This window comes from Gastrolobium bilobum, unplaced genomic scaffold (genome assembly GCF_033153095.1).
Source record: "Gastrolobium bilobum isolate Gb01-03AN ecotype WA unplaced genomic scaffold, APGP_CSIRO_Gbil_v1 utg850, whole genome shotgun sequence".
NCBI classification, from domain to species: Eukaryota; Viridiplantae; Streptophyta; class Magnoliopsida; order Fabales; family Fabaceae; genus Gastrolobium; species Gastrolobium bilobum.
This window is the reverse complement of record NW_026897748.1, coordinates 1-16408: the sequence shown is the minus strand read 5'-3', so window position 1 is coordinate 16408 and position 16408 is coordinate 1. Positions and strand designations below refer to the sequence as shown.

The following is a 16408-nucleotide window of genomic DNA, read 5'->3' as shown; positions in this document are numbered from 1 at the left end:
TACAAATTATTGAAAAATTGAAGTCTTCAAAATAAAACAAATCTTAAAACTCATGAAGAGTTAAAATAGATTAATAGACAATAAAAACATAAAACTAGATAATTTGTTATCAATAATATCCAAGATCCAAGTCTACAAAATGACAAGAGTCCAAACCATCATCTTTCCAAAATAAGAAATACATAATATATTAGATCTGTATGGATTTGATCAATTTTCACCAACCAAACTGAAAATCGATCCAATCCAATTAAAATGTGCCTTATTTTGATTTCCACTATAATATATTGGATCAGTTTAGTTTTTGATTTTTCGGTTATCGATTTTTTGATTCGATCGCCGCGATTTGAATCGGTTGATGAATATCTGGTGCCTGTGAAGTGTAAATAAGATATAAAACATGATACCTCTACTTCACAATATATCACGAATGTTTGCGAAACAGAATAAGAGTATGTCTATATAAAAAAAATAGGGCAGGATCCTTTGACATTTTTGACACCAAATTCCAACAGTTGATTTTTGTCAATCAACGGCTATCATTTATTGGAATTAATAATTAATTAATAAGTGTAATTCTCAATAAATGATAACCGTTGATTGATGGAAATCAACAGTTGGAATTTGGTGTCAAATTTTAAAATTTGACACCGGTGTCAAATGATTCTACCCCAAAAAAAATATAATAAATTTTAATTAAATAATAAAAATTATATAAATATAAGATGATGTGTGTATGGAATTGTTTACAAAGTACAAGAAAGACATGACAGTGAATACTGCACAGGTTAAATAGGGTATGACAAGTAGTAATAGCTCAAATGGTTACTCAACTTGATTCAAGTACTACCCAACTTCCCCGGTGCGGTTATTTTTTACCTGCACCGGATCTGATCGTAATCCCATTTTCATCAATGTCCTCAACCTGACATACAGCTTATATCCTAGTTTCATTAGTTTTTACATTTAGGAAAACGCACGTACTAGGATGTTGGCGAAGACCATGAGTCAAGAAAAGATCGAAAGCAAAGTCAGTGTAGAAAATAAAATGTACAAGGCAATGCCGAGGATGACACAGCGCTTATTTATCTTTGCACTTTTACAAGGCGCTTGTTATGCGGATTATGTTTGCTTACCTTGGAAAGTAATATTGGTCAAAGGAAAATGTCATGTTTGGTAACAAAAAAATAGCTTGTTTCCCGGATACCAAGTTATCTCAGTTTTTTACTTTTGTTAATGCATGTACAACAAGCTACAGATGATGCCCGTTGATAACATGAGATACATTATTAGCCCGGGATGTGAAAAGAGTGTCAGTGTGAAGTGGACCAAAATAACCTTGTTTGTTGTATTAACTTTGAATGAAAAAGTAAAAGTGAGGTTATTTTACAAAAATAACCCCACATTCCTACTACTATTTCACAATCAACCAAACATCAACTCAGTAAACTAACTCAAATATTCCCGGGACAAATTTTGATTAACCAAACACATTTTTATAACTTATCCGGAAAAAAATATTGTCAATCACATTACAGCAAAATTGTTTTCATGGTTAAAAAAAAAATTCTCTTGTACCAAAAGCCCCCTTAAAGAATCTCATTTTACTATTCGGAAACCATAATATGTGTTGACACAATTATAATATCAACAAAATTAAATTTTAATTTCAATATCACTGCCGTATAAGCTGTATTATAGATAAGAAAGCATGTATGAGAGCCATCTCAAAATATGAGTGGCTATGAAAAGCTATTAACAAATCTGTTGGAAGAAAACTGTTTCAAGTGGATGAAGCAACAGAACAACAGAAGAAAAGACAGAAGCCATCAACTACATTGGTAAACAATTTACATTTTCTGTTAAACAATAGTTTACTTTTATAGTTGTATTGCTTAAAAGAGATCACTTGATTGGTGCAAGAATGGTGTACAACAAAAGAAATGTGACAATTATAACTGCCCCTCCTAGAGTAAAAGTGGGACTATTCCAGAACTTGAGGTTTGATCTCTCTGTTCTCTTGATAGGATCAACCTCCTCAGAAAGTGGGAAATCTGAACGCCTAGGATTCCAGCTCACATACTTATTTGGAGAAAATTGGGAGAAGAGTGTTTTTCTCCCTTGCTTCTTGAAATTTGACCATGCCTTGTCCCAGTCTGTTGAAGATTTATCACCTGCTTTGTTTTGAATGGGTGAAAATTGATAAAATGCTTTTGGAAACAATGAATTATGATCACGTGGTGCTATGATCATGATAAACAATTATACTTGTGTACTATGAAACACCGCATTTTCGATACGTTCTCGATACGATACAATACAATACGTTTTCAATACACGTCCAATAAGTTGGAAAAAAAAAAATCGGATTATCGGTGCTTCATAGGAAAATATTTAATATGGTACATGCCCATCTATGATTCAGTGATCCAAGTCAATGAAAAATTAGTATTTTTTTACTTGCTTACACGGAGGAGAGAGAAATAAATGTGTCAGGACTACTATAAATGATCTAGCTTCATAGATTGTGGATCAAAATATTATGATGTATCTCCAAGGTACGCTATTTCCCAAAATACTATGAATGGTGCTTTTCAGCAATTTCAGATAGGAAGCACATCCCATTTTATGCACCAATCAGTGAAATAAGAAATCGCAATGAACTATACAATCAACATTAAATAAATTCATGCCATATGCATATAATTAGACAAGTATGAAAGAATAAACAATCATGGTAATTGCAGTCTGTAGAGCAATAATACCTTTGTTATTGTTATCGTCGTTTCGTTGAGATTCCTTGAAGTTCCTTTTGGAGCAGACAAATTTGAAAGGGGAATAAGAAGAAAAAGAAAAGATGGAAGAGTATGTTGAGGTTTGATATCGTGAAGAGAAGCGATACGACATAAAACTTTGTACTGGAAGCTGTTTAAGAATATCCATTTGCATCCTATCTAAGATTCTTATTTCGAGCTTCCTATGCGGGAACCCAGCATCATCATCATCATCATCTACTTCTTATCTTTTCCGAATCTCATATTTCACCACCTCATCACACGTGTCTCTCCTTATATGCCTCAATATTTTAAATATTTTTTCATTTATTGTAACTTAATATATATATTTATACGATTTATTGTTTCTTCATTAACATGAAATAAAGTTATTTTTATCAATGTCAAAAATTACATCATTTTGGTATTCAGAAAATTAATGAAAAATATTTTAAAAATTTTAATTTATTTTTTATTATATAAATTTGACCAAAACATTCTTTATTAATTTCATCAACCCAAAATTAAATAATTTTGAGATTAATAAAAATAATTCCATCTCGTATTTAATGGAGAAACGATAAATTCATATTTATAATTATATAAATAAAAATAGAAAAATACCAACTAACTGGCACGTTAATGCTTATCAATCCACTGTTACATATAACTGGACTCATTTGCATTTGATCCCTCGTACATTGAGCATTTGAGCTCAAGCGGGTTACCCTTTCCCTACTAATCTAAGAGTCCTGGTTTTAATATTGGAATTTACTAAAGAATGATGTTAAAATAATGGTTGAAGAAATAAAAATTAAAAAAAATGCTTATTATATTAGGAATAGAAGAAATACCTAATATCTTTTAAGTAAAAAAATATTTAATAAAAACATTAAGTACTTCTTAAATAATACCTTTGGCTACTTACTATAATTTTAAGGTTTGAGTAATCAACAAGTATCTTAATAATCTTTTTTTTTTTTTTGGATATTAGTATCTTAATAATCTTGATTAATGATGATTATTACATTTTTTTCTTGATATAATAAATGCTTTTTTCTGGATGGATTTTGGGCTTGATTTAATGCCCATTTACTCAGCCTTGTCACAAGGTGATGGGCTTCGTCACACCTGATACGACCTTCCCCTCACTTTTATGTACAATCCCATCATCATCACGAATGAGCTAGACAAGCTCTATAGGTGGAACTCATTGGTTAATGATTTTAGGTCATTTCTCACATTTGAGAATTTTATTTTTTTTGAGATATTCTAATCAGTTCATCGCTTCGAGACTAGTTTGATTCGAGACACGTTCTTAGATTAAGGTTTTAAACCTCACCCAAAGACAATACTAGGAAGGATCAAACATATGCTATCACCACCACCTGCTCAATTCCCTGGCACGAACTGAACTATCATCATTTGATTATTGAAAATTTCTCATTTCCCCTCTATAGATACACTTTCCTCCACTTTAAAGGGGCTATGTGTTTGTTTATAAATGTATTGATACATTTGGGGTTATGTGTTGCTTGACTTGTCAGCTTAAGTATCCTAATATGAGAGGTAACCATTAGTATTCAAGGGAATGATCTTTGTAAGGAAGAAGGAAGAAAGCAAGCTTTTAGAGTTAAAATTTTGGGTATTAGGTGTTGAACTATTTGTATGTACATATGAGATGTCATATACAATGGGTATAAGAATAATGTGGATAGTGAGTCCCGATAATGAGGGTCATACCAGTACTGGAATGTCATGTTTGATATTAAAATCACTATTTTAGGTGATGGGGAGCATTTAATGTGTGCATATGGTTGGAGTTACTATTTTATCTTATGATAATAAATGAAGCATGGGGATGTGTGGGACCTAGGGGTATTCGCGGTCTAGATTAGATTAGTTTTGAAGCAAAAATTATCTGATCCAATTCCTTCGGTTTGATCATTTAATCATCCATTCTGTTTACATTACTTTTTAAATCCGTTCCAATTCAATCCAATTTTATTCGGTTTGGATTAGATCGATTTTCAATTTTTCGAGAAGTCTAAAATTTCAACAATACAAATCACTAGCTATATCAAAATGAAAACACACAAAGTTATAAACCACTAGAAAATCCAAATTTTCAAACTAAAACAAGTCTTAAAACTCATGAAGAGTTAAAACAGAGTAATAGACAGTAAAAACCTAAAACAAGGTAGTTTGCTATCAATAACATTCAAGATTCCAAGTGTACAAAACAACAAGATCCAAGTCACCGTCTTTCTCTTTCATACTTCACTCTTTTAACTTACTCAATGCTCACTCTGTGGTCTTCAAAAAACCAACAAGACAACAACTTTCATGAAAAATAGAGATTAAGAGAGGGTTCAAGCAACAACAAATTTAAAATAAATATATGAACAATTGAAATTAAAAAATAACAACTTACATCATCAACTTTTAATTAGAACACGTACCAGAATCAACATCAACTTCTATATTTTGAGAATAAAGTAAACTATATATCTCCATCTTTACAAAATCTTATATAAGCTCTTCTACATTTAAGGGAGTAACTGAGTAAAGCTTACTGAATTAGGAAAAAGGGCATTAGCGAAAATTTAAAAATAATAAATACATCATACATGAGTCAGTTTTTACCAACCAAATCAAAAGCTAATCCAATCCAATTAAAATATGCGGGTTTTTTTCGGTTTTTGATTTTTTGATTTTTTGATTTTCAGTTATCAATTTTTCGATTCAATTATTGTAGTTTGGATCGATTGATAAACAATCTAATTGTTTCTCCATTGTTGTTACTCAATCTCCTTGCTATCTAAATACCAACCCATTGTTCCACACACATTCCCCTTTTCTCAAATTAATCCCACCATAGCACATTAGTCATAACTAGGGCGTAGGGGTATTCAAAATATCCAAATTATCCAAACTAAACTAGATCCAAATCGATCCATACTTAGAAATCAATTTTTTTTTCAAAATAGGTTTTAAACAAAAACCGCTTCTTTTTTTTTTTTTTATAACAAAAACCGCTTCTTATAGTGTAAAGCAATTCAGTTATCCACTCTTTTATGGAACAAATATCTGCAGTTATCCAAATCGATTTTCTTCCTTGAATTCAAAGAGTGAATTTTAAAATCCCTATCATCGGCACTTAAAATAAACCTACCATTTGGGGAAAACTCCTGCAACTACGAAAATCCAATTGCAGTATTCTAACCGTGCACAATAGATGCAACTATTTCACGCATTAACTTTGTGAGACTATTAAAATAAACAATTGAAGGAAAGATAACTACGAAAATAAACAGAAAAAATGAAAACCACCAAATATTACAAAATCACTCACTCAACAAGCTAGCTATGATACTGCAATAATGAGAAAGAAACAACGTTGGTTTGTTACGAGCTAACGCTTGATTGAGATCTACAACCCAGATAAGGCCAAATTTATCAGTGAAACCCACATAAGATCCATCATTGCTTATGGCAACCGCAGTGACTCTCTTTTCCAAGGACCTAATTCATTGGTAGAAAAGAAGTAACTATTGAATTGAACGTCTGCTACACAACACAAACACAAACTGGTTATGACTTCAAAAACCGATTTTGAAACACAAACTGGTTATGACTTCAAAAACCGGTTTTGATTTAAAGTGTTTCTAAGTCAAGACCGGTTATAAACTATAAATCGATTTGGAAAAGTCAAAATCCAATTTTAAAATAAAAAATCAAGCCATTTAAAATCAATTCGATTTTTGTCAAACCTATTATGAATCGCTCCACGTAGGGTTGGCAAAACGGGTCAATCCGGCCCGACCCACATTCAACCCGAAAAAAATGAGCCGAGTTAGGGTTGGCTCGAAAAAAAACGAGCCAGAAAATCCAACCAACCCGACCCAAGTCGGGTTAGGGTTGACTTAAGGATTGGCTAAAAAATATGGCTCGTGGGTTGACTTGAAAAAATAGCTCGCGAGTTAGCTCAAAAATTGGCTTGCGGGTTGGCTCAAAAATTGCTCGTGGGTTGGCTCGTTCTCAACCTATTTAAATGACCCTGTTGTGTTAATGCACCAGTTATGTGGCTTCCATCAGCTTAAACAAAGGGTTACAAAATAAAAAATAAGAGCAAAATATTTTAGTTTCGAATTTTCTTACAAATTTGCATCAACATCAAGAAACAATCATAATCACTTGCTACCAAGTGGATAAGATATTTGAACCAAACAGAATATAAAAATGGCAGGGATGTGAGAAAATTAAGGACTTAGGTTTAGAGAAGGAAGAAAAATGATGACAATATATGTGAGTTTTGTCTATTTTTGTATATTATATTTTGTATTTTTTTTATATAAAAAAAAATCAACCCGCGAGCTGGCTCGTTTGACCCGCGGGTTGGCTCATTTTTTCACGAGCTGGCTCGAGTCAAGTTGGCTTGGGTTGACAGCTCATTTTTGGCAACCTAACCCGGTTCATTTTTAGCAAATTACAAAACAACCCGATGAATTGGCTTATTTTTGCCAACTCTAGCTCCATGCAGACCCCCGATTAGTGGAATTCTTGTACTCCATACTTGAGCTAGTCTAGTCTAAAGCTTGTCTTACCTTTTTTTTGGTTCACATTGTATTCTTACCCACACTTCAAATCAATTTCACTTTTTTATTTAATAATTTTTACTTATATTTTCAAAATCTGTATCTTAAAAATACTTGTCAACAAATATCTTGGGATGTTTTTTATATTTTTGGTAGTGTTTTTTATTTTTAGTTAATATATTTTTATTCAAATTACAAAACAAGATAATACTTTTGTAATCATTAATTAAATATATCAGGCAAACCAATCCAAACCAATGTATTCTTAATTTTTTGTTGGAATTGAATAGACTTATCGGGCCATGTAACCCTTGTTGTGCAACGGGTAGGCAACCCAAAAATAGTTAGTCTGCATATGTCGTAATATGGCTTCTTGTCTAAAGTTTTGTGCAGGAAATTGATTAAACAAAAAAACGTGAAGCTTCGTTACGCTCTTTTACGCTTGCCGAGGCACGGGGAACAAAAAGAAAATGAAAGTTCCTTCTCCTGAACGTGCGTTCGCATTCTGAAACCGAATGCATACGTGTAGGCATTAACGTATAGCAAAAAATCTCACATAAATTACTGCAAATCACGAAAATGTTTATTCCTTATAAATAACAGTAACTTATTCTTAGGTATGTATGTTTCTTACTTTAGCCTTAGCATAATTTATTGATGAAATTATTATCAGCAACAACCTAAAAGCAATGAGAGCAAAAAGTTTTGTCGCGCCTACTACTTAACACGAAAGACTAGCTTAGCTCTTGTGATTTCGGAATAAATTATGTTGTGTTTCATTTAATATAATCAGGTTATATGAATTGATTTTGGCTGTTCATTCATAAATGAAGGGTGATAAGAAATTAGAGAGAAAAATTACTATAATAGAGAATGAAAAAATACGTGATTATTTTTTAATAAACAATCGAAATTGCTTTAAATGACTTGATCATATTGAATCATATATGATAGAATTCATTTCTTACTCATAGTAACCCATTGATACTAGTCATCGAACTTTCATGTTGTGTTATGGACCCACAACTTCTTTCCTTTCACTATCCTTTCCTCATGTTCACAAATTCATTGCCCCCCTCTCTCTGCACCCCATTCTCTACCACCCACTCCTTAAATCCTCATCATTCATCTATTATTTATTTCAGACATTTTATGTTACATTAAACAATAGTGTGCCAATGATATGAGAGGAAGAAATAGATGTGGTGGGAGTTGGGTTTTATGGCACTGACCTAACATAAAAGAATTGTGCTCCTCACAGATGCCACGTGTCGCACACTGCAACCCGCCATTCCTTTTTCTCTTTCTCTTTCTCTTTCTCTTTTTTATTCAGATGGATAGCAACGCTTCAAGTTCTCATTCAATGACAATTGCGCCCTCAAATCCCAGTAATGGATCTGGCAAGAAGGTGAGAAAACCTTATACAATTACCAAGTCTAGGGAGAATTGGTATGAGGAAGAGCACGACAAGTTCCTCGAAGCTCTTCAACTGTGAGTCTATAACGCTTCTTCACTTCACTATTCATTTATTATAATCTTTTTTTCAACTTTTTAATAGAAATAGACAGTGCACAACTTTAAATGTCTGAGTGAAGTATCAAACACGTTCTGCAATTGAATTATTATTTTATTTTATTTTCCTACTTAGATTTGACAGAGATTGGAAGAAAATTGAAGATTTTGTAGGTTCAAAAACGGTTATTCAGGTTAGGAAATTGCTATTCAGCTAGGTGTCTTCGTTTTCTTTTCGTTTGTGTCTTCTATTTCGCCATTATGTGTCTCCTTTCACTATGAATTTTCTTCAGATTCGAAGCCATGCCCAAAAATACTTCTTGAAGGTTCAAAAGCATGGGAATATAACACATGTGCCTCTTCCTCGTCCTAAGCAAAGCAAGCACTCGCTGTGCAGTTTGTATATGCGACCATTGGCCTTCGTAAGCACAGCCAGGAGAGTGTGTGCTAGAAATGCTGAAGAGCCGAAAACAATCTTCAGCTAATATTCTAAGGTTCTTTAAGGTTTTGTTGTGTTGCAGTCATTCTGTATTTTAGTTGCTATTTTAAGGATGTGGTATAGTATTCATTTTGGATATGATGTGGTATAGTATTCTAGGCGCATAAGTATAATATTAAGATAAGTTTGATGGTTTCAGGTGTATTAAAAGAAAAAAATAAGGAAGCGGAGGTAAATAAGACATACCTAGTCACACTTCGTTTCGTGGTTTACTCTTGCCACTTTTGAATCTTCAATTTGCCGGGTGAATTTCTTCGTTTAGTAGGGCGAGTTTCAACGTTCCAATGTAAATTGTGAAGTGCCTCATAATAGGAAGTGGTCCCAATTTATAATTTTTTATTTAGCGTCATCAGTTTGAAAAACAAGTATTAACATTTCAAGAAACCATTGCAACATAGTAGATTTGCTTTTGAGTTTAGATATAAGCTGTAGCTTCAATTATTTGTTATGAGAATACAATATTATACAGTAGAACTATGTTGAAAGAAGTCTCATTTACTCGTGTTCTGAATAACTTGACAGTAGCAAGGCAACACACCTCACTAATCTACAATCAACCATTTTTGTATTTCAAGATTGTGTATATTAATCCAATTAACAATTAATACATTATACTTTTAAATATAAAATAATTGTGTGACATCAAAGTTTATATAATTATTTAATATAAAATAATATTATACCGGTTGTTAGTTAATTTAATCTATACATAATGTTTAGGCATGAATTTCTGACTCTCGGGGGCGATCTCGTAGTTCTTGGTCTGTGAAGATACATTGTTAGGAGCTCCGTTTTTTTTTTTTTCCATACACGGAGGGGAACGCCATTTGCAGCTCAAATCGCAACAGGAAATGCTATTAGAATGGTAGCGGATCAAGGCATGCAACGAGCATGTTGGGTGCATGATAAGGTTTAATAATATAAGATCTAATAGTATAAGATTTGATAGTATAATGTCTAATTATATAAGGTTTGATTAAATTTTAATATTATTCAGCATTTAATATGACATTGTATAAAATAAGGGGAAGATTATATTTATAAATTTTTTATTTACAAACTCTTGCAAATTACATTATGTACATATGAAAGTATATTAGGTTATACTATGTACTTTCAGGAGTACATAGTATAATTTGAAAGTACATAGTAAAATTTATAAAAATTTGTAAACGAATCTTTTTTTATAAAATAATGTTATTTAATACTTGGTAATAGACTATATAATATTAGATAAGATAAAAATAAATATTTTTTACAAACCAAATAATGTGGTCATATGATATCTTTCAAGTTTTAAGCGCAACGCAACCTATTCACAACTTGGGCGAGCCAGAGTAGGACCTAAGCACCCAAATGGACACAAAATACTTCCACTTAGATGGCGTTTATATATATACAGAGTTTTGTTTTTTCTAAAGTTACTTTATATAATTTTATCTAATGTTCATCGAGACTTTATGTTGTTTTGGAGCGGAAATCATGGTGTTTTTATAATTTTAATTTATTTCAGGGTTATAATAGTCTTTATCATTCTAATTTTTTAATTTTTCAACCCAAAACGATGTCGTTTCGATGAACATTAGAGAAAGTTGTCTAAGGTAACATTAGATACTTTCTCCCATATATATATATATATATATATATATAGGGACAAGATATTCTTACACCGAGGTAAGAGTTAGAAGTCTTACACTCAATCTTGACCATTGATCCACTTGTATCCAATGGCTCACATTACTAAAAAATTAGATCCCTTAAATATAAGTGGAATCAACGGACAAGATTAAGAGTGTAAGGGTAAAATGATCCTTCCCCATATATATATATATGGGGCAGGATATTCTTACACTGGTGTAAGAGTTAGAAGTCTTACACTCAATCTTGACCATTGATCCACTTGTATCCAATGGCTCACATTACTAAAAAATTTGAGCCCTTAGATATAAATGGGATCAGTGGACAAGATTAAGAGGGTAACTTACACGGGTGTAAAATGATCCTAACCCTATATATATATATATATATATATATATATATATATATATATATATATATATATTCTAAAGTAAAACCGTTTATTGGAAACTTTGATGATGTGTCGCATTCTCCTTGAATCTGAGGTTTGTGTTCACACTTAAAGAAATTTAACTGTTTCCTGTTATAGTAATTTTTTAAATTATTTTTTAAGCTTAAAATTTTAAAACATCAATTGAAATCCGATTACAAAACACAATTAAATTAAATTCCCACTATCTCTTTATTGAAAGCTGCGAAAGTTGGAAGCTACAACAATTTATTGAACCTTATTGGGAGTTGAAAAGTTTTTTATAGTAGTGCCTTATTTGAAAGTTGAATTTTTTTTTAAAGTTGTGCCTTAAGGTACTTCTCAAATAATGCATTGAGTTTTTGTATAAATAGAGAATTGTTGCTTCTTCTCTTTTGTCTTGCCTGCATTTTTCTTTCTTTCTGTTCATGTCTGCGTTTTTTTTTTCTTTCTGTTCATGTGCGTAGGGATTGTTCTATTGGTATAATTTTCGGTTTCTTTATGAACAAACCCTATGAATTCGTTTTCATAAATTTTTTACTAACACTGATTTATTCATTTTTTAGGGTGGAAGGATTCATGATACTGTGAGTGGTTATTTACATATTCAGCGTCTTCCACCTTCAATTGTTTCGATCCACGACTACCAAAAGAGATCTTTCTTCACAGTGCTAATTCATTCTTCTTCCACGGAACAGTGAGGGGCTTTATGCTTCCAGAGTCACCTCTTCCAATGACACTCAATCTTTCGAAGAAAAGTCCCTCAATGGTAAATCCTTCATCACGTATTCATTCTTATCTCTTTGTTCTTATTGTTCCATCCACTGAGAAATCTTCACCACCAACCACGGTATTCCTTCCTATCCACAAAATAGGAATGTTTGATCCATTTCTTTCTCGAGAAACAGATTGAGTTTCGTCCCTTTCTCTTGGAAGTGAGTCGGGGAAATTTAATATATGATTTTTCTCTTCATCAAAGAAAGAGATGCATATTGTAGAAGACAACACAACCGCACAATAAAAAGAAAAGGAACAACGCAGAACTGAGCAACTCAACAAAGAGACGAGCATTGCACAAGACTGAAGAAGATATGGGTTACCTTCTTTTGATTTTTCAATTTTGCAGCTCCCCTTTTTTTTCTTTTATTTGAATATGTATCATACAATTGTGGTTTCATAATAGCAAAAAAAATATATTATTATATATTATTTCCTTTTCTTATTATTTTTTTATTTTATTTTTTTCTCCACCGAACATAATTACTAATATCCTTTGTATATCCAAAAAAAATAATAAATTTTCTTTATTTTATGTATGACTTTCATAATAATGGGTTTAAAAGTTGTTACCATTCATATTCCATGTGATAACTTGAAAAGTCTCTATTATTGAATGCCTTTGAATTTTAAAAAAAATGGCTGATGGACGCATTGGAAAATGAAAAGCCTCATGTGTGTGAATTATAATAACATTAATTGCTAAACCTATTATAAGATAGTTGTTTCACTTGAAGTAAATGGTCATTATGAATAAGTGGAGCTTCTTTGGGATTTTAACATTTTGTAAATGCAAGTAATACACATCAGATGTGGTTTACTTTTCCAACGTTATTCATTAATTTTTTTGAATTCCAATGGATGCAAAACGACACTCTTCAATTTTAACGAAAACAAAGTCCAACATACATCCATATGACAATAGTCTTGAAACTGGAAACACTTAGAATAATTACGGAAAAGATTCATAAGATTAAACGATTTAAAGATCTGACAATGGAAATCTATGATTGAAGCAATCAAGCAAATATAATCTATTATACTCAACATAGAACAGTAAAAATGGAATATAAGAAAACAATAGCCAATAAATATATAAATTATGAAGAAAAAAATTCCCTCTCATTCCCTTTTTATAGTATAAGGAAAAATAATAATAAATAAAACTCTACTTTATATCTACATTCAGTCATCTACATAAAGTAAATTAAAATCTTAACTTAAAATAATGATACAAAACGGAAAACAAATTCGCACAAGAAACTTTTTAAGAAATACTTAAGATAAATATTTTAAATGTATATATATATAGTATAAATTAAAAGAGAAAAACGATATTTTTTAAAAGTATGTATAATTAATTATATTATCATGTTGAATTTTAAATTTTAAAATTAAATATATTAGAAAGAAATCAAACTTTTATTCTTTTGATGTAAGAGTGTAATTAACACAATTTCCTATGTCGTGAATGATTACCTAGAAGCTATTACTTGGAGAATGTGTCTAGACTTCTATGCATGTTTCCCTTTATTTTTTGCATAGAAAATTGTTAAGTCTATTAATTTATTATTATGTCTATTGGGAGGGAAATTATTTAATACTTAAAATTTAAACTTTCTAAATTTGAATTTTGAACTTGAGAGGTGAGAAAAGATTCAGCATTTAATATTGCCTACTACTTTTTGCATGGGAAACTATTAAGCATATTAATGATAGTTATTACTATATCTATTGGGCTTAATTATTATACATATTAGAATTAATTATAAAACTGGAAAAAGGATATGTATAAAATAAATTTAATTTTAATAAAAAATTATGAATTAAATGAAAAAATATTTAAAATTGTAAAAATATAATTTAAAATAAAGTAAATTAAATTCTTAGCTTAAAATAATGATACAAAAAGGAAAATAAATTCGTACAAGAAACTTTTTAATAAATACTTAATATAAATATTTTAAATGTATATATATATATATATATCTATATATACATAATATAAATTAAAAGAGAAAAAATTATTTTTAAAAAGTATGTATAATTAATTCTATTATCATGTTAAATTTTAAATTTTAAAATTAAATATATTAGAAAGAAATCAAACTTTCATTCTTTTGATGTAAGCATGTAATTAACACAATTTTCTATGTCGTGAATGATTACCTAGAAGCTATTTTTGAAGAATGTGCCTAGACTTCTATGCATGTTTCCCTTTATTTTTCTCATAGAAAATTGCAAAGCCTATTAATTCATTATTATGTCTACAGGGAGGGAATATATTTAATACTTAAAATTTAAACTTTCTAAATTTGAATTTTGAACTTGAGAGGTGGGAAAAGATTCAGCATTTAATATTGCACACTACTTTCTGCATGAGAAATTATTAAGCATAATGCCTTAATCCTGGACCCGCCCCGAATCGGATTAGTTGTGAAGCAATGAACCAATTGGAATATTTCCAAAATAAAATAAAATTATTAAGCATATTAATGATAGTTATTATTATGTCTATTGGGCTTAATTATTATTCCTATTAGAATTAATTATAAAACAGGAAAAAAGATATGTATAAAATAAATTTAATTTTAATAAAAAATTATTAATTTATCGGAAAAAATATTTAAAATTATAAAAATATAATTTAAAATAAAGTAAATTAAAATTTTAACTTAAAATAATGATACAAAAAAGAAAAAAAATTCGTACAAGAAACTTTTAAAAAAATACTTAAGATAAATATTTAAATGTATATATATATATATATATATATATATATATATGTGTGTACATAATATAAATTAAAAGAGAAAAAAAAATTATTTTTTAAAAGTATGTATAATTAATTCTATTATCATGTTGAATTTTAAATTTTAAAATTAAATATATTGGAAAGAAATTAAACTTTCATTCTTTTGATGTAAGAGTGTAATTAACAAAATTTTCTATGTGGTAAATGATTACCTAGAAGCTATTACTTGAAGAATGTGCATAGACTTCTATGCATGTTTTCTACTACTTTATACTTTCTAGATAGAAAATTATTAAGCCTATTAATAATATTTATTATTATATCTATTGGGTGAGAAAAAATTTAAAATTTAAATTTTTTAAATTTGAATTTTGAACTTTATAGGTGGGAAAAGATTCAGCATTTAATATTTCCCACTACTTTCTGCATGGAAAATTGTTAAGCATATTAATAATAATTATTTTTATATCTATTGAGCTTAGTTATTAAACCTATTAGGATTAATTATTTTTATATCTATTATTATCTTTATTGTCTAACTATAGAAAGCATAGATAAATAGTAATCTTGACGAATCTATAAGAACCTTTTTTGTGGATAAATATAAAAATTTATTACATACTGATATAAAATGCTTACAGTTGGAGATGGCAAAAGGGACTCGGCCCGTAGGGACGGCCCACCCAGCTCACCAATAGTTTTTTTATTCTTATGTTTATTGTCTAATTATATAAAACATAGATAGATAGTAATCTAGAGGCAACTATAAGAAACTTTTTCTTGTGGATAATATAAATATCAATTACATGGCGGTATAAAATGTTGACAGATATATGTGGCAAAATGGGCACGGCACGATGGGCCCCTAACTTTTTTAGTAATCTTGACTGTCAAATATAAAAATTTTATTTGTGGAGATATAAAAATCTATTACATGCTTAGAAACAACTATAAGAATCTTTTTTGTTGTTGATAGATATAAAAACAACTATAACAATTTTTTTGTTGTTGATAGCCTATTATAAAATGCTCACAGTTAGAGGTGACAAAATGAGCTCGGCCCGAAGGGCCGGCCCGCCAACTCATTTTTATAAGTAAATTAAAATTTTATTCTTCTACTTTTATTATTAATTTCCTAAATCTGATTTTAATTTTTGTAAATATAAATTTGTAAAATTCAAAATACTAATGACATAAATCCTTGCAAAAAAATAATTATTTACATAAAATGCTGATGGTTAAAGGTTGCAACATGCCAGCCCCGCCTTCCAACACATTTTTGTAATTTAATTAAAATTCCACTATTTTTATTTTTTAAATCTGAGTGTAATAAACAAAAGTCCATCTTTGAGATAAAATATAAAAACCTAAATGTGACGATAAGAACTTTTTTTGTGGATAACTGTAAAAATCTATTGGCATACTGCGATAGTTAGAGGTGACAAA

The 16408-nt window shown here is 30.0% G+C and overlaps 2 protein-coding genes across 3 annotated transcripts; one reads left to right on the top strand and one right to left on the bottom strand.

The window, feature by feature from the left end:
• Nucleotides 1-1734: 1734 nt before the first annotated feature.
• LOC133309840 (uncharacterized) lies at nt 1735-3023 on the bottom strand. The gene is made up of 2 exons (XM_061510687.1): nt 2766-3023; nt 1735-2174 (listed from the first exon to the last, which is right to left on the bottom strand). Exons 1-2 carry the CDS (start codon nt 2947-2949, stop codon nt 1906-1908), a joined length of 453 nt encoding a protein of 150 aa, XP_061366671.1. The 5' UTR covers nt 2950-3023; the 3' UTR covers nt 1735-1905.
• A 5514-nt stretch (nt 3024-8537) lies between these two features.
• On the top strand, nt 8538-9851 carry LOC133309850 (protein REVEILLE 8-like). Of its 2 annotated transcripts, XM_061510696.1 has the most exons (4): nt 8538-8863; nt 9021-9078; nt 9178-9378; nt 9523-9851. In XM_061510696.1, the coding sequence occupies exons 1-3, from the start codon at nt 8634-8636 to the stop codon at nt 9367-9369; spliced, it is 480 nt and encodes a 159-aa protein (XP_061366680.1). In that variant the 5' UTR covers nt 8538-8633; the 3' UTR covers nt 9370-9378; nt 9523-9851. The 2 variants fall into 2 exon arrangements, with proteins under 2 accessions (XP_061366680.1, XP_061366679.1); XM_061510695.1 differs by having other exon boundaries at nt 9178-9848.
• The last annotated feature ends 6557 nt before the right edge of the window (nt 9852-16408 follow it).